This window comes from Danio rerio, chromosome 6 (assembly GCF_049306965.1).
Source record: "Danio rerio strain Tuebingen ecotype United States chromosome 6, GRCz12tu, whole genome shotgun sequence".
Classification (NCBI taxonomy): domain Eukaryota; kingdom Metazoa; phylum Chordata; class Actinopteri; order Cypriniformes; family Danionidae; genus Danio; species Danio rerio.
Genome location: NC_133181.1, coordinates 31,043,103 through 31,068,964, shown reverse-complemented (window position 1 = coordinate 31,068,964; position 25,862 = coordinate 31,043,103). Strand labels below are relative to the sequence as shown.

The 25,862-nt window shown below is 36.2% G+C and overlaps 1 protein-coding gene and 1 long non-coding RNA gene across 23 annotated transcripts in view; one reads left to right on the top strand and one right to left on the bottom strand.

Annotated features, from left to right (window-relative positions):
* The window catches only part of lpp (LIM domain containing preferred translocation partner in lipoma), a 497,264-nt gene that overhangs the window by 125,651 nt on the left and 345,751 nt on the right, over window positions 1-25,862 (bottom strand). For all 22 annotated transcript variants that reach the window (XR_012407423.1, XR_012407424.1, XR_012407422.1 and 19 more), the window contains 1 exon segment: window positions 3,339-3,911. Coding sequence is in view for 19 of the 22 variants with exons in the window: in XM_073953329.1 (XP_073809430.1) it covers window positions 3,339-3,911 (573 nt within the window). In the remaining 3 variants the exon portion in view is untranslated.
* The window catches only part of LOC141386288 (uncharacterized), a 174,157-nt gene that overhangs the window by 122,852 nt on the left and 25,443 nt on the right, over window positions 1-25,862 (top strand). The window lies entirely within an intron of this gene.

The following is a 25,862-nucleotide window of genomic DNA, read 5'->3' as shown; positions in this document are numbered from 1 at the left end:
AATAATAATAGCAGCGGCACAGTGGTTCGCACTGTTGACTCACAGCAAGAAGGTCGCTGATTCGAGTGCCGGCTGGGCCTGGCATTCCTGTGTGGAGTTTGCATGTTCTCCCCGTGTTTGCGTGGGTTTCCTTTGGTGCTCCGGTTTTCCCCACAGTCCAAGAACTGCGCTATAGGTGAATTGAATAAACTAAACTTACCATAGTGTATGAGTGTGATTGTGAATGAGTGCGTATAGGTGTTTCCCAATACTGGATTCTGGCTGGAAGGGCATTTGCTGTGTAAAACATATGCTGGAATAGTTGGTGGCTCATTCCACTATGGTGACCTCTGAAATAAAGACTATGCTGAAGGAAAATAAATAAATGAATACTAATAATAATTAGGGGTGTCAAAATTGATTGTTTCTTTTGGTGATGTGATGCAGATGCGAACAATTCGGTATCGGTTCAGTAATAATCATAACCGGTTATTGTGTACTGATGTCATTTATCTCAAATGCGCTTTGTCGCAGTTGCTTACTATGGCAAGGGAGGCAAGCGCGAGTATTTACACTCCAACTACTTAAAAAACACAGAAACTGTGCACAATTTCACTGCGTGTGTGTTTGCTGGACAGTCTTTCACTGACACTTACAGCAGAAGCCCCTATTTCACTCTTATGGAGGAAATGAAAGTAAACTCCATTTCTCTCTCTCTCACTTAGGCCAATTTGACCTGCTGGTGTGACTTTCCTCTCCTCTCAGCTGTTACAGTTTCAGGATACAGACACGAGCCCGTGTCTGCAGAGCGAGTTTTCTCCTCCGCGTCTGTCATGGATTAGCCGTGATCGCCGCTGCCGTTTATCAGTCTCACTTATCAGTGAACAGCGCCAGCGCGTAAAAGCCAATCGCAGCCCTTTCTGTTGAGGGTGTGACCAATCATAGGGGTGTAAGAAAGAACCCACTAGACAAGGCTTGGAAAGCGAGTGGGATATTTATATTTGTTTATTAGTTATAAATGCTCATGTTGTTCTGTGCATTTACTTGTACTTTTTGTAACTTACTTAAATTGTATTTCAAACAGTATACAACTATAAATATATTTATACATTTCAATAAAAGAATTGCTGTGCTATGAAGAAGATATTAAATTGTGTATGGAAAGCATTGTCAATGCACCGTGATGCACCGAGATAACTGAATCGAATCGCTGACATGATAATTGTAACTGAATTGAACAGTGAGACCAGCGTAGGTTCACACCTCTAATAATAATAATAATAATAATAATAATATTAATAATAATAATAATATAATAGTGATGCAGTGGCGCAGTAGTTAGTTCTGTTGCCTCACAGCAAGGTCATTGGTTCGAGCCTCGGCTGGGTCAGTTGATGTTTCTGTGTGGAGTTTGCATGTTCTCCCTGCGCTCGCGTGGGTTTCCTTTGCATGCTCCGGTTTCCCCCACAGTCCAAAGACATGCGGTACAGGTGATTTGAGTAAAGCTAAAATTGTCGTAGTGTATGTGTGTGAATGAGTTCATACCGCTGTGGTGACGCCAGATTAATAAAGGGACTAAGCTGAAAAGAAAATGAATGAATGAATGAATAATAGTAATAATAATAATAATAATAATAATAATAATAATAATAATAATTTATTTAAAACATTTATTCATCCTTAAATATATTTAAACCCTTACTAAACACATACTTCTGTTAAATACAAAAAAAAAAAAAGACAGTTTGAAGATCGATAGACATCCATAATAGGAAAAAAACTAAATTCTTCAAAATACCCTATTTTTTATTTAACAGATGAAACTCAAACCAATTTGGGACAAGTGGAGAGTTGGGGAATTATGACAGATTTTTTTGTTTTTGGATTAATTATCTCTACACCAAACAATATGTCAAAATTTACATATTGGCATGTGTTCGTGTTTACAGTCAGTCGTGTTTGTTTTAATTGAAAGCTCAGAATTATTGTATATTTAATTCATGTCAAGAAGAATATGCTGTGTTTTATTTTACCATTTGATTACTTGATTCAATTTAGTCATACTCTTTTTAATGTTATAGACCCTTAAGAATCGTAGATTGCAGCGAACAGGACACTACCACAATTTTTGTTTTCTTGTTTTTTTGCTATCCAATTTGCTCAAATAGCAAAAGAAACACTTGATGACTTTCAAAAAAGATTGATAAGCGCCATCAGAACCATTTTTTTTATTTGATCCAAAGAGGATATAATACACAGTATAGTTTCTAAATGTACATACTGCATGTTAATGTTAATAAAAATAAAAACTTTTGAGGATTTATGATGCTGATGACTGTTAAATGTGTGAAAAGGGTCTGATGTAATACCATATTTATTATTTTTCATTTTTGACTGTATCAACTTGATGTTGTTTGCTGATGTTGACATTTCTCTAAAACAAATTAAAGGATTGGAACCATTTTCGAGTCTATTAACACGTTTAAGTCCTTAAGTGCTTATTATTATAAGTATATTATTATTATTATAGGTATAATATTATAATATTAGTCATTCGTTCGTTCATTCATTCATTCATTTTTTTCTTTATTAATCTGTGATTGCCACAGCGGAATGAACCGCCAACTTATCCAGCACATGTTTTTACAGAGTAGATGCCCCTCTACAGTAGCTGCAACCCATCACTGGAAAACACACATGCACTCTCATTCACCCACATACACTATGAAATTTTTTGCTTACCCAATTCACCTATAGCATGTCTTTGGACTGTGGTGGAAACCAGAGCACCCAGAGGAAACCCACAATAACATGAGGAGAGCGTGCAAACTTCACACAGAAATGCCAAATAACTCAGCCATGGCTCGAACCAGCAACCTTCTTACTGTGAGGCAATCGTGCTACCCACTACGACACCATGACCCTATAATTATAATAATAATAATAGTTATTATCATTATTAATCAACTTTTCTTTTTACATTAACGTCTTTGGATTCGCGTTCCATTTAGCCCACAGACTCACAGCTTGAACAATGATCCCTGCATATTTTTAATCTAGAAAATATGATAGTTATTTAGCCATTCACCAGTAGCAGCCAACAGTTAAAGAATTCTGTCCTTTAAAGAATCTTGTCCTTTCTGTGACACAGACGTCTGCATGCCATTTTAAAACAGTTCAATTTGACTCTCAGTACTTTAGAACACATGTAATGCAGAGAACCTAATTTCACAGATTCAATAAAATAGGAAAACTGATTAAGGGCCTGAAGGCTTTTCTAATTCCTCTTTTCATAGATTTCCTCCTCCAGCTGTTTCTGTTTGATTTACTGTAATGTGAAACATAAATGAGGCCCTTACCTTATGAGGAGCAGAGGACCCACCAGCGAAGGGTGCCAGGCTGGCAGGAGGGTCAGTGATGTAGGTTTTTTTGGGAGGAGCGGGCTGGTACCCTTGGCTGGGTGTTGGAGCAGGGTGGTGGCTCGGTTCAGCCCTCCATGTGTTCTGTCCTCCATAACCAGGAGCTCCACCATAATGCTGGTCCTGGTAGCCTCCAGATGGAGCAGGGCAGAATCCAGGTTGTGGAGGCCCATATGCGAATTCTGGAGCTCTGGGTTGAGCCGGCATGTACTGTACCTGTCCTGGACCACGCACCGGTTGCTGCTGAGGGGCAGGCTGAGCAGCCCTCACCTGAACATTGAAGGTGGGCTGGCTCGGTGTGGAGGCGGTGGTGTAGGATGCTGGAACAGGCTGGGGTGCAGGCTGGTACTGGGGTCTTGGAGAAGATGAAGCTGGTGGAGTGACGTTTTGAGGCGCCTGTGGTTTCGGGGTGGATTTCTTGGTGGCGGTAAGAGGGGGTTGGGTTGGAATCACCATGCGCCGATAGCCTGTAACAGGGGCGGTAGAGCCTGTTGCAGCAGGACTGGCAGAATTCTGGAAGAAATAAGCATTACATTAGAAAAAAAGTAGATATTTTTGTTAGCTAGACAAAAGAACAATGTTTCAGATTTTGACATGACAGGTATAAGAGTTGTGTGTTATTCATTTGATTTCCGTTTAATTGCTGACTGTATTTGATTTGAATTGCAATTTGAATGCAGACATATAATCAAACAGAAACTCCACACAATAATTGAATAGTTTTCAACTAAACATTTGCTTGTTGTAGACAGTGTTGGGTAAGTTAGATTTAAAAAGTAATCGATTACAAATTACTGACTACTACTGGAAAATTGTAATCTAATAACATTACTAATTGCTTAGTGTAAAAAATAATCAGATTACTAATTACTTTACTTTGAAGTTACTTTAAAAAAATATATATATATATATATACCTATAAAAATACAAAATAAACTGCAGCTCTTTCAGCAAAATTAATCACTGAAAAACATTGCAATGGGTTGATCACAGCAGCTTGACATATTCAAAAGACTTAAAGAGATAGTTCGCCCAAAACTTAGAATTCTCTCATAATTCATTTGTTTCCAAACCTGTTAGTCTTTTTTTAAACATTAAAAAACAGACAGAAAAAAATGGATACCAGTAACCACTGACATCCATAGTATCAAAAATCAGTTTTCAACTCGGTGCACATGGGAAATGTAAGAGTGTGCAAAAGACGAGATATATGAACAGCTATGCTTTTCTTCACATTTGAAAGACACCTTTAGTCCCAATCCTGTACAAAAATCCAATTTAGCCTGTTTAGGCTGGGTGAGGCCACTGTGTTTTTGGGCGCTGGTGTCCCCCTCGGTGACGAGTATTGTCGTGGAATGCTTTCTGTTCAAGTGCTTGAAAAAGTTGCTAGTCGAGTTAAAAAGTACTTTATAGACTTGTCATAGACTGTATTTCACAGCAATATTTTTGTTTTTACGCTCAGTGAAATCAATGTAATGTTTGTATTTCCACTTGAAGATGCAGCTACTCTCGACAGCAACCATTTCAGCTTGTGTTCTCCAGCAATTTAGAAGCGCATGTTAACTGATGTTGCAGCAAAAAACGTCATTTAAAAGAAGCTTTTTTTCTTCTAAAAACTATAATTGTAAAGTCAGTAACGGAATTACATTGGGTTTCGTAACTGTAATCAAATTACACAAATTTAAAATGTACATTACTGTGTTCCTCAAAAATGTAATTAGAATACAGTAACGTACTACTGTGGAACGCCTTACACCCAACTCTGGGGGCAGATATTTTTTAACAAAAAGATTTTTGTAAATAGATTCAATAGAGCTGTGGAAAATAATCATTTGAGATATCCATTCTTCATAGATTCTGCGATTTTCAAAATGTATCGCCATTTTTTCCTGAATTGATTCTGGGCTTCTTTTAACAATGGCTTACAAACAGCCAATCCGATCCGATTCCATACAAACACCCCTGTAACCTGAAATAATCATTAATAAAGTAAGGACAGTTTTAAGGGAGTGCTCATGGTGAGCTGTGTTTCCATGAATCTTGTGAAGTAAATCCAATGTACATGACTAATGAGAAAATCACTTTTCTTTGTGCGCATTTTAATGTACTGTATGGCCAACAACTAGCCTACACTGTAAAACCCAACAGTCAACTTTATCAAATGAAATGAGTGTAGTTAACTCAGAACTTACTGAAAGTTCATTCTACTCATTTGAAAAGAGTTTTGAATTCAGTGTCAAAGGTAATGAGTTAATTAAATACTTCAGTACTTCAACTTTAATGGAGTAAGTTCACAGTACTCATATAGATTTATTTATTTATAGTTTTTTAACTCAAATGATTTGTAGCAATTGGTTTCCTCAATCAGTTTGAGTTGCTTTAACTTATTGGGTTGTACAGTACTCAGTTGGTTTGAGTTCTCTTCATTTTTTGGGGGTTTTACTGTGCTCAAAATGCTTCATTTGCTCAAATGGATTAAGTTCACAGTACTCATTAGGATTCGTTTTTGAACTTTAATGGTTTCAATTGGTTTTCTCAAATGGTCTTAACTTTTTAGGTTTTACAGAGTAGTGCTCCATTTTTTATTTGAATATAAGTTCAGAATCGATTCAGGACAGAATAGAGATGCATTTTGAAAAAGTCTACGCAGAATCAATTTTTTAAACAATTTTTTTCGCCACAGCTCTAATACTCAAAGAAAGAAACAAACTAAAAGCTCTAAAGCTGTAACAGAAAGGGCTGCCCCCAACAATTGACAAACGTTATTCAACGAGGAGAGCCTTGGTTGACTAAAATGCAATAAGTGGCTTAGTAGCAGATTTTATTAAATATTTTTAAATCCACAGGATATGGTGAAGTAAATCATGCTGTTCATGATTAACAGATCAATAATGTCTGTAATGAGGTAACAGTACATCAGGCAGCGCACGCAAACACTTGCCTACCATTCATCGACCCCAAATAGGAGCTTTAGATGGCCGTCAATCTATTAGCTTAAAAAAAGTGTGATCCATTTAAGTGTCTATGCAGAGTTTTGAAGATAAGGAGTAGCGCTGTGCTCACTGCATGACAGATTGCTGCAATCGCTAGCTCTTAAAGTACATTACTCTTGCTTTACAGAAATAAACATATAGAACAAAATGTCTTATTTACCAGAGTGGATTAATGAGATTTCACAGATAATATCCCAGATGCCATTATATGTTATTTATATTTTACAAGCTCCACTTCCAATTCCAATTCAACTGGCAAGGCATGACTAATTTAAATTTTAAGTAAATTTCTCAAATTTTGCCAAATCTTGACTGACATCAACATTGCAAACCTTTGATAATATCCATCACACTTCACCAACTGGCTAACAATAATAATGGAACGAGCACATTAGAGGCGGCCCTAAAGGGGTGTACATCAGGGGGTGCAGAACCTTCATAGAGCCACAATTTAATCATCCACATCTCACAGTAATTATACAGTCTGTCTACAACAGATCGATCCACAGGGCAAGTGCAACAACCATCAGTTGGTCGTGCCCAGATCACATCCACTCATAAACTATGGCTAATAAAGCTTTAAGATTTACAGTCAATAGCGGGGTATAAATTGTTTTGGTGGAGAGAGAGAGAGAAATGATGGGCAGCCTGACCAGGGCAGAGACAATTGTGCTGATGCTAGAGGTCCGCACGGGACACTGGCTAAATCAGAAAGATTTGTGTCCTTGGATTCCTACTGTAGGTGGTTCGGCTCTGTAAGCTTAAAACAGAGAAGCGTATTCTGCGTCCAACAATTTCCTGAGGCCATTCAGTCTATTCAGTGTCACAGAGCCTGAGGACAGGCTCCATTTCTGCAGATGTAAAAAGATTACGGAAAATTCAACTAAGCCCAAACCCGGCGACAACCATCAAAGATCAAAATAAATCCTAGCTGTAGAGCATTTGGTGCTTTTGTCTGATTGAATTAAAAGACCAAAGAGATACTTCCATTCTATAATATTTGGCTGATTTGATTCATCTATAGAAGGCTGTTCTGTCATAACTAACCAGCTAAATGAAGACCAAAGAGACTCTAATTTCATGATGAAACATTCAGTAATACACTTCGTGATAGCACATCATTGCCTCGAGCAGAACTGCACGTTTTAAACACGTCTGTGAAGTGAATGTGCCTATAAAAATGTTTTAATCTAGTGGTGATGCCCATCTCTCCATGAATTCAGACAGGAAGTGTTTGGTTGTGCGGGGAAAGGCGCTGTTGCATCATGCATTTTAGATGGGTTTCATGGTTAGGGCGGCTTGCAAGTAAGTGGGTCAGAAAGATGTTTTTAACCCAAGAATCTTGGGGCAAAACCAACTAGTTCTACAAATGCAATGATAGATGCTGTCATGTACTTTTCTAAGGGAAAAAAATGAATGTAATTCCAGTTGAAATTGCTGTTAAAGTTGTAAAATAAAATTGTATAACATCTTTTTACTGTAACCTAAAGGGTTACAACAGTTCAAACCAAAATGTACCGTCAATGTACTGTACTTACACTAAGGCAATTCAATATGTTGGAGACATTTTTTTTTATTTAAGATTTTTAGCATCAACTAACTTATGAGTACATCCAGACAGAATCTGCTGATATTTATTTATTTTTATTTCTGCGCAGAATATTGTTAAAAATCTGTGGTTTTATGAGGAATGATTTTGGGTGTAACGCAACTAAAAACTTAACATGTTAAATTAAAAAATAATACATTTTTAACTTTTATTTAATGTTTACAATGCAAATCCTACTGGATCCATTTATTTGGTAAACAAAGCATGTCTCTCATATAATATAGCTACCCAGTACCACCGCAGAGTATGCAGGCTGTGTAGGGCACCAATTCTGGAAGGGGGCACCATCATGGTTGCTCAAAATAAAATATTTATTTAGTAATATTAACAAAAACAAAGTGTAAATAAAAATATATTGATATTATGTAAATAAATACATTTTAAAAATGCATTTTATGGTGAACGCAAAAAAGTGACATAATTTTTTTTTGTGCGCGAATACGTGCGCGGTGCGCCCCAGTGTCATGAGAAATCGAGGTTCACTTATGTTTGCCGCTTATAAATGATGCAAGCTGCAACTTTATGCCCGAAAAAAGACAACAGCAGTGTGGGGCCAAGAAGAGGAAAAAAGGATGAATCCCGTGCATCACTTTCAGGTAACTTATGCCCATGGATCTGGAAAACATAAAATTTTCGGTTTTGTAAATGTTTAAAATTATGAATGCTTCTGCAGAAGGCATGTCAGTGTTTATTTTGATGAAAACTATTATTTTATAACGTAAATATTTCAATGTTTAAGTGCAAAAACACACAAACACACACACACACACACACACACACACACACACACACACACACACACACACACACACATATATATATATACATATATATACATACATGTTTATATACATATGCTTGTGTGGTTTTATTTTTCTGTGGAAATTACTGTAAAGTTTTGTTATATGCATGTCTCTACCATAAATCTACCATATATCTACTAAAAGACAGAAAATAATAATTTACAAACTGTATTGTAAATAAATCATAAACATGTTCTTATTAGTCAGTATTATTACTGAAATTAATTTAAAATCTGAATGAATATAAATTTACACAATACTAAATAAACAGACTCAATGATGGGCTGAAAATCTGCAAAATTTGAATATTTTTTTTCAACAGAAAAAAACACAATAGCATGGAACAAATTGAGAGTTAATATGGTGACAGAATATTAATTTTGGGTGGAACTGTCCCTATATTGTTTAGTGTTTGATATAAATTGAATACATTTGTATTTTTAAAACAAAAATGTAAATGCCAAGCGGCACTGTGATACAGTGGGTAGCGCTATCGGCTCACAGCAAGAAGGTTGCTGGTTCGTGCCTCGGCTGGGTCAGTTGACATTTCTGTGTGGTGTTTCCATGTTCTCCCAGTGTTCGTGTGGGTTTCCTCCACCCTCTCAGAAATAAAGGTATGCAAGCTGTCATTGGGGTGATACCTTTAAAAAGGGTACAAATTTGTATCTAAAAGGTCCATATTAATACCTCAAGGGAATAGATTAGTACCTAAAAGTACTAAAGTGTTTTTCTAAAAAAATCTTAGCAAAACTGGGCACCAATATGGACCCTTCAAGCACAAATATGTTCCTTTTAAAAAAGTACTACCCCAGTGCTCTGGTTTCCCGCATAGTGCAAAGAAATGCAGTACAGTATGTTTGCGAATGAGAGTGTAAGGGTGCTTTCCAGTGATGGATTACAGCAGGAAGGGCATCTGCTACGTAAAACATGTACTGGATAAGTTGTCGGTTCATTCCACTGTGGCGACCCCTGACTAACAAAGGGAATAAGCCTAAATGAAAATGAATGAATGAATGAATGAATGTTAATGTCAAATTCATCCAGCTTCTTGAGTTGTATAGTTTTAAACTTACATTAACCTTAAACACTGTCCAAATGTACTTCATAGAAAAAATATGTCTGATAGCATACTTTAATACCATCTGTGCATACCGTATAGAGGGCAGAAGTAAATGACTCCTTCAAGGTGAATGTGCCACAATTACATATTACGACACAAAGTCTAATAACAAAGTCAGTTTCAAATAGATCACCAGTGTTAAATTCTCTAATGACCTACAAACTAGCTGTCATTAACCTATGCTTTTCTTTTTAGGTTACTGCCTTAAGCCAGAGAATAAGAAATCAATTACTGTCTCAATCACATGACGAGGAGAATGAACCAACATGCCTGAAGCAGAGGTTTCTGCTTTAAAGACATTGATATGGGCTGTTATAAGAGCTTAAAGTCAGGCAGGCGGTTTGTGTGACAGTGAGTGTGATGACCAATCAAGGTAAATAATCACACAGCTTTTTTTTCATTTACACAGAGCAAATGAAGATGAATGGTAACTCAAGCTTTGGGTCAACTTCACATTCAACAGCAGGACAAAAAATAAGTCTGTCCTTGGCTTAACAGAAAAAAATCATCACGCATATAACTATGTAAATAAAGGACAAACTGTATTTGACTCATCGTAATGTGCTTAAGAAGTGAGGAAAAAATGTAGATGATTTTATTTTTTTTATCTTTGCAATAACACCTCAGGCTTCACAACACAAAAGTGAGAAAGACTGGGAAAAGTCCCCATCAAATATTTCACACTCTTAACTACAATTTCCGTCGGAGCGATTAGAGCCGATGTATCTGTCTGCATGCAAATGTAAAATACCCTAAACGTGCCCTTCAGGAAGTGAAATTACTCAATTTAAATGTTTCATGCTATTTTAAATACTTGATATTATTAATTTATCTATAAAGACCTTAAACCCTAACATTTACTTAGCAGAGGGCTGGAAATGCAAATAGGACCCTAAAAATAATTATATTGTCATGGCCAATTTTACACCCATTAGATTAGAGGAGAGGAAATCGCTCCTTTATTTGAGGGTGAAATTGTGGGTAAGAGAAAATGGGCTATGAAACGGCACATCACAGATTTCCTTGTGCAAACAAATTAAGAAAGTTCTGTTTTACGGAAGTCTTAAACTATGTCAATGTGCCCATGAAAGCGTGGAAAAAGGCACATCTGTTCACAGCTTCCGGGTGATCAGAATCTTTCAACTGTGTGTTCAAATCAACCTCTAAAGTTATGCAAAGCGGCACAGTTGAGGCAATCTCAGTTGTATTGTTATGATGCATGACCAGAGCGTATACATTTGTGATATGATATGCTTATAAAAATGAACTAGATTTTCCATTTTTTATTTTTAAGACATAACTACATACTTTGTAATGTAATAGTTGTAGTCATTTTTGTGCAAATACTTGCCTATTAGTTGAGTTTGTGGGGAAACATTTAGCAGAGTTTACATTGCTTATTACTGTACATAATTCATTAAAATAAAGTTTAATTTAATACAAAACTTTAAATTTCAAATAGGGCGGCCATAAAACGTTATAGGCTAGTCATTGATAATAAAACATGTAGCCACAAACATAACTTGTATTAATCACTATTCAGGTCACTTCACTTTTATGTGCCAAGTGAAAGAATAACAAACAAATGACTCACTCAGTCTAATCTTCAAGAAGAGCCCACAGCTACCTCTTCTGTCATGTTTTCTGGTTGACATGAGATCACTTTGATTCTGTCTCCTTCTATTCTGATCCATTTGTGCAGTTTCATCTTCACCTTTGATCAGGCTCATTATCAGATTTACTTGTGGTTTTAAAATATGAAAATATGTGTGACTGCCTCTTTACCATTTTGAAAATACAAACAATATTTAGGTAGGCCACTATGCCATTATTTATTTTCGCTGTTCACGGCGCACGAAACAATAATCACTGACCAATGAGAGTGATTGTAAAAGCCAATTGGCTGAAAATAATGTTACGTCCAATAGTTAAATATGACTTCTGTTCTAATTTGTGCATGATGACTACCGGCTTGCTATGCATTCACCATTCTCTCTCTTTTTCTCTCTCTCTTTCTCAAACACACACACACACACACATGTAGGTATTCACTTCGCACAAGTTAATGCTGAACAAATTGGACCACAAAACAAATTGGACCTTTCTGGATCAGGATCCAGGAAGATCCGGCTCAAATTGACACTGGGCAGCTTGGTGGCTTAATGGTTAACACTGTGACCTCACAGCAATTTCTGTCTGAAGTTTGCATGTTCTCCCTGTGTTGGTGTGAGTTTCCTCTGGGTGCCCCTTTTCCCCACAATCCAAAGACATGCCTTATAGGTGAATTGAATAAAATAAATTGGCCGTAGTGTATGTGTGTGAATTGGAGAGTGTATGTGTGTTTCCCAGTTTTGGTTTGCAGCTGGAATGGCATTCACTGTGTAAAACATATGCTTCATAAATTGGGGGTTAAATCTGGAATAGCAACCCCTGATGAACATAGGGAGGACTAAGTTGAAAAAAATGAATCAATGAATGAATGAAATTCCAACTACAAGTTAATTTCTTATTTTTCAGTTTGATTAAAGACAATTTTCATTATATATTTTTGCATTGAGGATTTCTTTAAAGTCCAAACTTTTTTTCTTCAGTAGTTCGAGTGAACCCAGTCCAATGTCTTATCTAATCTCATGGGGTGTCCGTCTCATCACACCCCTACAAAATATGTTTAGGTTTGTCTGTGAAAAAAAACTGAAAATAATTGTGTCATACTTTGTCAATGTTTTAATTTAAAGATAATTTTAAAAAAAATAATCACAGATTCTTGATTTCATTGTATTTAACAAAATATCCCAACTTTTTGCAATTGAGGTTGTGGTTTCATCGTATACTAAGGTTAGGCCGTGATGTCAAAATATAATGTTCTGTCCCAATTCAGAGGCTGCATCCTTTGAAGGACACTGGCAAAACACAATGAATCTTTAAATAGACTGGATCACAAAGAATCCATTTGTTGTATCCTAAAAAAGGAGGGGAAAAAAACGTAGTAAAAAATTTATATTGTGACAGCCCTAGAATGAACAAACAAAAAAAGTTTAATGACTTAAAATACTGTATTTCATTTTGTGTTCTAACAGCATAAAAGTAAGAAAGTGTTAAAAGTGTTTGTGTGAAGACTGTAAGCAACTGAATTAAACATGACATGGATGCTTAACATCAAAAGTGTAAATAGCCATCCAACCTTATTGTATGACCATATGGATATTAAACATATTAAAGGAATAGTTCACTCAAAACTGAAATTTCAGTAACCATATACTCACCCTTCACTGGCAACAAACCTATTTTACTTTCTTTCTTCTGCTGAATACAAAGGAAGATATTTTGAAGAAAGATGAAAACCTGTAACAACCGTAATAGTTTTTTTTTTTCTATATGGAAATCAATGGTTTCAGCATTCTTCAAAAAATCCTCTTCTATGGTTAAAAAAAAAAAAAAAAAATTCTGATGTTTGGAACAACTTTTGGCAACCTAGGCTCATTCTGAAAACTTACCTCTACATTTCCAGAGACCACCTAATTCATCCCAGGACCCAAGTTTTTTTTTTTTTTTTTCCCGCGAATCCACAAGTGGCTGCTGTGTATGCTTTGTGAGATATAAAATTTCTCTCACAAGTGACATTCACGCCTGCTGTTTATGCTTAAATCCACCAGAGGTCGCTGTTGACTGACCGTTTGACTGACTGACCCACCCTTCTCCTTCTCTAAATCCAACCAATAGTGTTTTCAAAAAGCACAGATTGACCAGCGTCTACCCTCTTCCCTAAACCCAACCGACAATTTTAAAAAGCAATCCAGAAAAAGAAAAGCCCTTGTCTGATCTTTACCACATTTTCAGATTTTACCTCTTTCTCACCCTGTTATTAACTTGTTTATTTTATTTTTTAGATTTAGTTTTTGTCTCACGTGCTTTCTGGAAATGTTCCTCACCGGATGTGAACCACTTCGTTGTGGTTAACTCTTTGCGTCTCAAGTCCATAGATGTACATGGCAAGCCACAGTACTGAGCAAACTGGTAACAGCAGTAAAGTAGCATCAGCAGTAGCATCGTTCATTTTAAAAAAAATAATGATTTCCATTTTATACAAGATTTCCAGAAACGTATGTAGGGCTACATTTTCAGAATGAGCCTATGTTGACTTTAAGCAGAGTAAACAGTGTGTTTTCATTTTGGGTTAACTATTTAATTTGCAAACCCTCGAAGTGAAGTAGCAAGTGAAAAGTGAAACAGTAGCCACTGACTCAAGACTTAACTTACTTTCCCCCTAAAACTTATGATTCAATATGACTTTTACAAACAACCCGAGTGTGAAATTTCTCTGTAACTCCAAGGAAAGGCTTTTTGACACATTAGAATAGATTAGGAGCTAGCGTGCAGGGCTCGGGGGCCTGGGTAAATCTGTTAACTTTGCATTTCAAACCAAGAGGGCGGACGGGGGGACTCGCGATTGTACAACACTGAGGGAAAATCTCAGCACTACAAAGAGAGAAGCTCTTTACTCCACCTATACGCATGCTTTGTGTTTGACCAAACGGGAAAGATGTCTTCCTTTGGCCTCTTGGACCGCGGGTCAGGTGGCATCAGAGGACGAAGAAATTCAATTGTTGAAAAAAGGTTTGCGTCTGCACCCCCTTGTTACCCAGGGTCAACTTCACTCATCCATACCACAGTCAAAGTCAGCGAGACGTAGTAATTGTCGTCTTTTTAATGGCTTCGATGCACTCACACAATGAAAGGCAATTGGGCACAGAGTAATGCGACTATCTACTTCCATACACATTAGAAAACAATCTCACTCAAGCAGTTCTGGGCGCCCGGTTTTTGAAAATAGGTTAAGATAAGTTACATTAAACTTCAGATTTCAAGATGTTCCACTGATGAAACGCATTCTGCTGTTTGAACTCTTGTACGTATGAATATAAAATACACTGGGGTGGAAAAGTTCAGATAATAGAGAGCGAACATTCCTTCGGTAATCAAATGTCAAGCTCTGCAAACAACACGAAACAAAAGAATCCATTTAGGTGATATTCGTTTCCCTTTGAGTCAGAGAGGAAATGCTTTCACTGGACTCTCTGCAGAACTAGAACAGTTTCATAATCACTGGCACGCTCACACACCGACACACACAATCTAAAACTGATTATTCTTAACAACCTGACAGCCTATAAGGTCAAGTAGACTCCTTAAAGTGAGTTCTTTCATTGGGGTGTGTGTGGGGGGATGGGGGTAACGTAGTGTATGTAACCCCTCAGGTTCAAATCTCCCCACTTAGAGCAAGATTCAATTCAGTGAAAAGAAGATAACCATGCTAGCAAGAAAGATAAACACTGGACCCACTAGAATCACCAGAAAAGTCACTAGTGTGCTTCTTGAGGCTAAGGGAATGAGGTTTACTCACACAATTCCTAGTCAGGGTCCATTACACTCAGGCCACTATACAGTTCATCACAATGTAATGTAGAGAAGTAAACCAGTGTTTCCAGCAAGTAAGGTGAGGATGTTGCGAGGGGGAAGAAAATTAAAGCCCTTTTGCTGTGTTCACGCCAAACGCAAATAAATTGGATATTGGTTTTTAAATAGACGTGAACATTTTGAGTTTGTGTGAAATTCACTTCACAATAGATGCAGATACATTTCATTGAGGGGGCTTCTTTTGCCCGGTAACTCTAGTTTAGTTGCTAAATGGCTAAATTGGATTTTATTGAGAAAGTAGCTGTGCTTTATGTGCTTTAGGAAGGCTAATAAACAGCACAGATTCATTTGACGCCGTGTCTCGAGCCCACTAGATTCTTTCAGAGGTGTACCTATAGCTCTGTCAGTTCTTAAACTCCTTTAGAAGCTATACCTGGATAATGAAAGCTTTCAGCGGTGCTTCCGACTGAGCCGGTCCCAGTTTGATAAGCTGTTGCCCATACGAGCAACAGGTGCAAGCCCCTGATTGGTTATTGCAGCTCGAATGTCTGCTACTGTTTTCCAACTCAAGTGAATTGCGAGATTTGTGCTTCAAACGCACAATACACTCAGCTCGCACTGCATCATTCCCAGAATCGCCACATTCACGAATGACCGAAGGTTGTCTATTTGGATCTTTGCATTGACTAACATGTACAATGCATCCAGAAAGAGTTCATAGTTTCACAGCCAGAGCCCAGACCTAAATCCTATTGAACATATCTGGAGAGATCTGAAAATGGCTGTACACCGTCGCTTCTCATCCAACCTGCTAGAGGTTGAGAGGTACTGCAAAGAATAATGGGCAAAAATTCCCAAAGACAGGTGTGCCAAGCTTGTGGCATCATATTTAAAGAGACATGAGGTTGTAATTGCTGCTAAAGGTGCATCAACAAAGTATTGAGCAAAGGGTGTGAATACTTCTGTAAATAATTTTTATTTTCAAAAATGTTCAACAATTTAAAAAACTGTAAATTACTCGCGCTTGACTATTCATCTGCCTCAGGTGTAAACGCACCATTAGTATTTGAGTCGAGATTTGAACACACAGCCGCTACTAGTTGACCTTTATATTTATATGGCCTCCTCACCCATTCTCTTTAATCTCACTCAATCTTAATCCGGGTCTCGGCACCAATGTAGCCTTTCCAATTCCACTCGCCCTGAATCAAACAAGAAGTCTCCTAAACAGGAAGCAAGTGTACTAATAAGATGCTAAACAGCTGTACCACAAATTTAATTATTGTAATATTATGCCTGCATTTTACAATTGTTAAAAATAAATTACATTACATTAAATGACAATATACCAGTTTAATCAGTGTGCTATTACAGTCTACCAGAACATGAAAGCTGTGTTTTTAAATAAACTGCCAACCATGACAAATATCAAGCAAACTAATTAAAATAACTATCATGACACTTAATAATACAATAATCATTAACTTGATAGAAAGTGTAATAGCAAGTAACCAAATGTACATTACTATTACTAGTAATAATCATAAGAATTAAGATTCAGATGGCCTCTTTTGTCAATCGAACATTGATTGTATTTTACTGCGAAATCCTATAAAGCAATTTACTGTAGTCTTTTTTTAAATATATTTGTCAGCAAAATGTACAAATCTTTTAAACAGGGTTTTTATGACATGATTAAGCCTTTTTGAATGAAATGTAATTTAATTTTATTTTCCTATCACATAGGTACCACAGGACTTTCCTTTTCTCTTTAAACTCTCTGTTTATTCAATAAATCTTGTGCAAATACCGGCTCATAAAAGCCAGTAAAGTAAATGAACTGATAATTAGGTTGATAAAATGTATGTTTTGTCATGCCCAAACAGATAAGGGCACAGATCTGAATCTGCCATTGCCTTCGTTTTCAACAATTGTGCCATCCTGAATCAGATAAGTGAAGTGAATGTATTACCAGGAAGCTGTAATTGTGACTGAAACACGCACCATATCAATCATGAAACTGTCCATCAAAGACACTGTTCTCAGAAAAACTTTCATTTACACGATTTGAGTGGGAGTTTGTTTTTTTGAAATTCCACATAGGGGGCTTTCATCTCTCCTCTTCTGTTTCATTATGAGCTCTCGTTCCTCGCCTAACCATATTCTCCAGAAGTTTCACAGAAACTACTGACAGAAAAAAAGGTATTCTTCAGACGGGTTTATGCGTGACCATGATCCGAACACATCAAAGATGTCAAACCAAAGCAACGAGGAGGATCCCATTTGAATATGGTACGCATTTACCCATCTAGCTTGATTTCAGGGAAATATTAGTAATACTGCAACTAATAATACAGATGATATCAGCACTAATTGCTTCTGGTTTATGGTTCAAGATCATTAGTCATGTGAGAGAATGTAATATTCAGTGGGTAATACCCAGTGCTGATGACAAAAGCCACACATTTAACCAAGCAAGTCAACTCTGTACTTCATGCTCTTCAGGTCCCATATTAATGTCTATTGTGTCATGTAGCAATTCATCAAGTTAAAAGAAAAAATAAAATAAAAAAACATACAACGCAGTGATGGACTCTCTTACTTGTCTCAATAAGCAACAGATGCTTCTCACAGCTTTAAAGCACAGAAAAACAGCTACATTCACATTATACCGCACAGAGCTACATTCATATTAATTAAAAACAACAATGCTTATTATTATTATTTTTGTTGTTGTTGTTATTATTGTAAAAAATATAATTAATTTATCTATTTATTCATGTATTTATTTTTTATTCCATCATCATCATCGTCGTCATCATCATCATCAATAATATATTAATAACAACAACAATAAAAATAAAAAATAATAATAAGAAGAATATTTTTTTTATTATAGTTGTAAATATAATTTATTTATTTAATTAACACATCAACAACAACAACAACAACAACAACAACAACAACAACAACAACAATAATAATATTATCATTATTATTATTATTATTATTATTATTATTATTATTATTATTGTTGTTGTATTGTGGTAAATATAATTTATTAATCTATATAATTATTTATTCATTTATTTGTTTGTATATCATCATCATCATCAACAACAACAACAAGAACAACAAAATTTAGCTTAGTCCCTTTATTATTCTAGAGGGTTACCAAAGTGGAATGAACCTTCACCTTATTCAGCATATGTTTCAGACAGCGGATGCCCTTTCAGCTGCAACCCATCACTGGGAAACACCCATTCACACACAAATCCATTCACACACACACACACACACACACACACACACACACACACACACACACACACACACACACACACACACACACACACACACACACACACACAACACAGACAATTCAGCCCACCCAGTTCACCTATACAGTATGTCTCTAGACTTTGGGGGAAACCGGAGCACCCGAAGGAAACCCATGCGAACACGGGATGAACATGCAAACTCTACAAACCAGCAACCTTCTTGCTGTGAGGTGATCATTCTACTGCTCACTGTGACACCCTTAACAATAATTATAATATTAATAATAATAATATATTTTTTTTCACAGGAAATGTTTCTACTTTAATGAAAATGTACATGTTTTCACTGGAAAATGATGAGAAAAAACAAGAAAATTTAAATAAAATGTATTTTTTATAAATCAATAAATGTAATTAAAAATATAAAAATATTTCCGTTTTAAATGTTCACATTATGTAACCTTTGGTTGAGCTACTTAATGATCCTATTATAAATGAACAACTGAATGAAATAACAAAAGTTATAAACTTCTTAAATGCACTGAGATCAACATGTATGAATGCACACTGGTGATGCACTTCTAAGAGGGTCACGTCCAGGTCAGACGTGTTTCTCACCAAGTCATCAGATTGGGTAGTGTCCAATCAGTGCTCAAGTCTCTCCAGGAGGAGGAGTTTTCTCTAATGTTTGGTGACAGAGCTTTTGAGGGTGAGCTGTTTAGCAGTGTTACTCAGAGGACAAACATTGTAATGTAAAAAGGCAGGTCCCAATGACGGCTTCAGCATCTCCGAGCATCAGTCAGGCCACGCGATTGGCCGGATGTGTGTAAAACAGACACGCAAGGGATAGTATGCAGTTTATTAGACTAACGCACATTGACTGGCTTCATGGAGCGCCGGCAGGCACGTTCATCTCGCCACAGTTGGCTAATCCTGTCAAAACTCTGAACCTGCTACCATGTTGACCTTAAGGTCAATGGCTGCCACAGGCACTCGGGTCCCTTCTTCACTTTTAGCTCTATCTATGTCTCACGCTGCCTTTTTTTCTTGTCTCCTTCAATCACCTTCTTCTCCTTCCACTTCCTTGCTGCAGCCTGTTTAGTCAAAATGTTTGAAAACTTTGCTTACTTATATATATATATTTGTCTTTTTGACAATTAATTTAGCTGCACTAAACACTGATGTGTAATAATATTATTAACAATAATAATAAATTATTTTTCTTTTTGGCTTAGTCCCTTTATTAATCAGGGGTGGCCACAGCAGCATGAACCACAAACTTATCAAGCATATGTTTTACAGAGCGGATGCCCTTCCGGCCACAACCCAACACTGGGAAATACCAATACACTACGGCCAATTTAGTTAATTCAATTTACCTATAGAGCAAGTCTTTGGACTGTGGGGGAAACCGGAGCACGCGGAGGAAACATGCAAACTCCACACAGAAATGCCAACTGACACAACTGGGGCTCGAATCAGCGACCTTCTTGCAGTGAGCTGCGCCACTGTGACACCCCGATAATAATAATAATAATAATAATTATTAATAATAATAATAATAATAATACAAACAGCTCTGTCTTTCAGTCTTGCTGGCAGCGGTCTGTTTAGTTAAAAATATGTAATATGGTTTAAACTGTTTGTATCTTTTTGAGCTACTACTTATCAATCCAAGTACTGTGAAGAGACGATGCCAACCCAATGAGCACTTGAAAAGATGATGCCAACCATCTGAGAAATTTGGGGACAACAAACACTTAACACATAAATGCACTTTATTGAACATTAATTATTAGACGTAAACATTCTTTTTTTTCCTGAGCACATTACATACTGTATAATTGCATTTTAAGTACGTTTATTTACTGCCAACCCTTAGCTTTACTGATTTTGTCTGTAATCTGATGATGTGCACCTTTTGCCAAACCGCTTTGGAACAATATCAACTGTGAAAAGCGCTATTCATGTAAACTTGAACTGAACAGATTTGCATTTTCTTTTGTTTAGTGTCTTAAAATAGATTTAACCTCCCGCCCCTTACTTTAGTGTCCGCGGTCAAAACTGACCAGTCCATTTTAACTGCTCTTAAACTAGCTGAATTTTTTTTTCAAACAACATTTTTATTTGACATACTTAAGCGGGGAACAACGTCTCAAAGTAGTGGTGCATCACGGCACGGGGGCGCAGTGGGTAGCACGATCACCTCACAGCAAGAAGGTTGCTGGTTCGAGCATCGTGTGGGTAAGTTGGCATTTCTGTATGGAGTTTGCATGTTCTCCCCATGTTCATGTGGGTTTCCTACAGATGCTCCAGTTTCCCCACATGCGATATCCTGTAGGTGAATTGGGTAAGCTAAATTGTCCGTAGTGTACAGTAAGTGTGTGAACGAGTGTGATTGATGTTTGACAGTGATGGGTTGCAGCTGGAAGGGCATCCACTGTAAAACATATGCTGGATCAGTTGGCGGTTCATTCCACTGTGGCAACACCAGATTAATAAAGGGACTAAGCCGAAAAGAAAATGAATGAATGAATAAATGAATGACATAAAATACCTGGAGTGAAAATATAAGTCAGTGAGTGAGTTGGTGTTGTACAGTATATGAGGATGCTTTCTGTCTGATGGATGAATTTTGTCTGGATACCCATTTATTTGGCGGTCACTTTTGAGAACACCAGGAAGACCACAAGTGTAAAAAGGTTGACTAAAATACTTAAAATTCCATGAAAGAGATTTTTATCATTTTTATATGATTGTATTATATATAGTGTGGAGGATACCATAAGCCTTTGAGGCAATCAGATGTAAAACACAATTTTTAAGAGTGTTTTAGGTTATAAGTCATACAGATTTGACCCGGACACGACAGGAAGGTTAATACTGTATGACTGCTAATAATAAAAACCTAAATAATAATTAGTTGTGAGCATAATGTATTTTTTATATTTATATAACCATATATTTTATATTTTCTACGATATATCACTGGTATATCGTATATCGTATCGTATCGTATATATCACCTTGACTACATAGCTAATTAAATGTAATTGTTCAGCTAAAAATGTACAAGAAAAGAAAAAAAGAGAAGATTATGTCATTATCATTTTTTCACGTTCATAGTTTCAAAATGCAAAAGGTAAAAATCAAAAAGTGGTGAATAAGATCAGAAGGGACTGTAAATCCTATTAAAATAGCAGCATTTAGTAATTTAGATGAAACACATCAGCATGATGTTGAAACTTGTATATTGTGTCATTGCATTAGTGAAAGCTGCATTCAGAAATGACCATTGTTTTGATTCTGATTACGAAGACCAGCTGTGAAGAAACATTTCCAGCTCATTGTATTCCTCATAAAACACCACAGATAGAACAGACACAATCAATGCTAATCGATCTCTGACAGGCAGAAAGAGGAGCAGTGGCTTAAATCAGTTTAATTCAGCACACTGTTGTCTAAAATGCATTTATTTTGTCTGTCTTAGCATTAATGAGGGGCTATTACTCATTGATGTCAAACATGGATCAGAAAAAAAAGTAGTTTTATCATTTTTTATTATTAATATGACTGCTTATAATAAAAACAATAAGAATGACTAACTGCAAGAATTAGAAATAATCTTTTGATATTTTTCATATTAAAAATAATAATTATAAAAAAGGCCTCCTTCAGTCTCCTTCGTCTTGCTGGCTGCAGCCTCCTCAGTCAAAAAGCAAACGGTTTAAAACTCCATGACTCCAGTTAATTAAAGGAAATGTTCAGGTAAAAATGAAAATTTTGCCATTATGATCTACTCACTTTCATGTTGTTTCAAAACGAACAAGTTAAATATAAAATGAAAGTGAAGAGGAACAGGGACTGTCAAGTTCCAAAGAAGGTGGAGAAGCACCACAAAAATAGTTCAACATGACTCATGCACCACATTCCAAGTCTTGTGAAGCCATTCGCATGAGGAGCAGAATGAAATGTAAGTTGCCATTTGCTGAAACTTCCAATCAAGATGCACACAAGAACTTTTTCTGGCTTGTATACTGGTGTAAAATGCAGAACACAATATTTTCAGTGAATGACAACTTTGTTTACAGTATGACTCACATGACATTTTTTATACAATTCCAGGAAAAAAAAAAAAAAAAAAAAAAAAAAAAAAAATATATATATATATATATATATATATATATATATATATATATATATATATATATATATATATATATATATATATATATATATATTGTTTTTTTTTTACTATAGAAGCCAGTGGTTTTCAGGTTTTTTCAAAATACCTTCTTAATGTTTAACAGAAAAAAAATAAACTCATAAAGGTTTGAAACCACACATGAGGCAATGAACATTAAATTACTTTTCACTTTCATGTGAACTAACTCTTTAATTTTACACACAAAAAATTAAGATTTGTGTTTTAGACAACAATGTACTGAGTTAAACTGATTTAAGCAACTGCTCCTCTTTCTGCCTGTCAGAGATCGATTAGCACTGATTGTGTCTGTAGTATCTCTTATGTTTTATGAGAAGCACAATGAGCTGGAAATGTTTCTTTACGTTCTTCACAATAAAAGACAAGAAATGCTCATTTCTGAACTGCTGTTTAAATATATTAAAGGTCATGAAGATTATGGACAGACATCAAATGAATCACTTAAATGTGAAAAGAACATTACCCATACACATACAGTCAAGCCCAAAATTTTTCCAAAGGATGAATAATGTTGGACTTGACTGTATCTGTATATACAGTACATATAGTTAAGGCCGGAATTATTCATACCCTGTGGTATGAATAATTCCAGGCTTAACAGTACAACCTCTTTTTATCAATATACTTGATCTGTCCTGTGGCTTACTGAGACCAAGTGGACCAAATAACATAATTATCTTAAGGTTTATTTATTACATAAAGCGCAAACAGCACGTTTGCCAGTTCTTAAAGTAGTGGAGTGATAATGTGAAATAGACCCTGTACTCCTTAGCATGAGATGAACAACAGGATTATGTCTAGAGTGGCATCTGAGCTGACAATAGCTTTAAGCATCCGCACACCTCCTCCTTTCTATTTACACAGAAGATAACGGGAAAATTGGGCAATGAAAGAATGAAAGGTGTAAGCGCTCTTCGGTGACCTTCTGCACATTTGCAGAAACAAAGGGCTCTATTTTTGACGTTCCATGCGCAGAGCGAAAAACGCAGGGCGCAAATGCTTTCAGGGCGTGTCAGGACGCGTTTTTGCTAATTTAAGGACGGGAAATCTGCCTTGCGTCGTGGCGCATGGTCTAAAAGGGTTGAGTTTATTTTCTTAATGAGTCATAGGTGTGTTTTGAGAATAAACAAATTAGAGTCTCATCTCCCATTCCCTTAAAGAGCCAGCTGCGTCGCACCAAGAGCGCATTCGCTATTTACAGGACCCAAAGTAAGTCTAAGTGGGAAAAAATGAGCATTTCACAAGCAAACAGTTAACAGTTTTTTAACAGAAAAGCACAGACTTCAATTAGTCTATAAATAAATACTTTTATTTGTTAAGCGCAAATATTCGTTTCAAAACAATTTCTAAATTCAGTTCTAATTTCCAGCTAACGAATAAATGAACAATATTAACAAAGTGTGTTTAAAAACCTGAGTTATATCCTAAAACACATGCTGTGCCCAATATGGTCTAAAACCTGACAGGTGAGCAAATCTTAGCTTGTTTTTAATAAAACAAATATAAATATGGATATAATAAATAATACTGCTAATAATAATAACATTATACAAAAGAAAATTGTTTTGAATTAACTGAAAAAGCCTCCTGAGATGAAGAAGACATGAAGAGTTTAGACCGGGTTAGTTTTGGTCTAATGAAAAATCTATTATAGTTTCTCAAAATAGCAACGCGCCAGTGGTCTGCCTCAGAACACCTTTTTTAGACCAGAATGCCTATGGGCGCACAAATGAGCGCTAATGCACTTGCTATTTAAACAGCGTAGCGCAACGCCTCAAAACGACTCTTGCGCCAAGCTAAAACTACCAAAAGACTATTGCGCTGCGCCTTGCGCCACACTGCGCCGGGTGTATGATAGGGCCCAAAATGTCTATGACACAGTCTCATTCAGGCAGCATTAAACTGAGCATTTAAAAGTGTTTAACTAATAAAGATTTTGTGAATTTTGGTATAAATAAAATTATTTGGAAGTGTAAATTATAATTGTTACGTTGTAGCTATTAACAGCCTAAGCTCATTGAAAACAGCTTATATTTTTGTGAGACAAAACAGAAAGGTTTCTTCGAGTACTCTTTGTTGCACATTTCAGATGACAAATCCACTAGAGTATGCTGCCTACATATTCGTGCATCTGACACACATTACTTTTGTTGCACCTTTTAGGTATATTTCCTTCTTGTACATGTTCACAACAAAACTGACCACTGACCTATGCAATAGTGTTTCCAAAGGCAAAGATAGCCGTAACAGAAACTACGACCACATAGTTTTACTTTTATTTTAATTTGCTTTCTCTATCTCTTTTGTGGAACAATGCTTCACTCTGTATCTAACTGAGCACTGTGCATCACAACTACAACATCGTACAAAGTGAGCTACCAATCCATACCGACCATACCAGAATAGCTGTCCAAAAGTTGTTTGCATCATACTCCTCGTAGTGTGCATTACATTTAGAAACTGTAGTCAAATGTACTGTATGTAGATGTATATTTTTTGCAGTTTCACCAAAATATAGCCGCATGTACTGTATGAAGCATGATTTTACCATGAGCCTCTGTTGGCTTTTAAATCAGTTTTTTGTATCATGTGTGTGTGTGTGTGTGTGTGTTGAGTGTGTGTGTGGTCTGCTCATTATAGTGCAAACATTAAAAAAATTATGTTTTTGTGATAAACTGTTAATTGTTTAAAGGGTTTGCCTTTACTGTATAGAATAACATGAACAATTTTCATAAAGTCATTCAATTTTACTTTTTTCATTGTCTTTTCACTTCAAGGTGGAGAATCACTCTAAAGTATCATATATTCAGTTTTGATGTCTAGAATATTGCATCTTTGGTGTCACAAACTCATTCAAGTTCTCCAAAACTTGAATGCACTTTAGGAGAAGCACTTTAGGAGAAGCACTTTAGCAGCATCTAGACCAGCAGCCTGTAAGTACATTTAAGATTTGTTTCAGTTGTTGTGTATGGTTTGAGGACTTGTTTCCAGCTGTTTGTGTAAAGTTGTAGGACATTT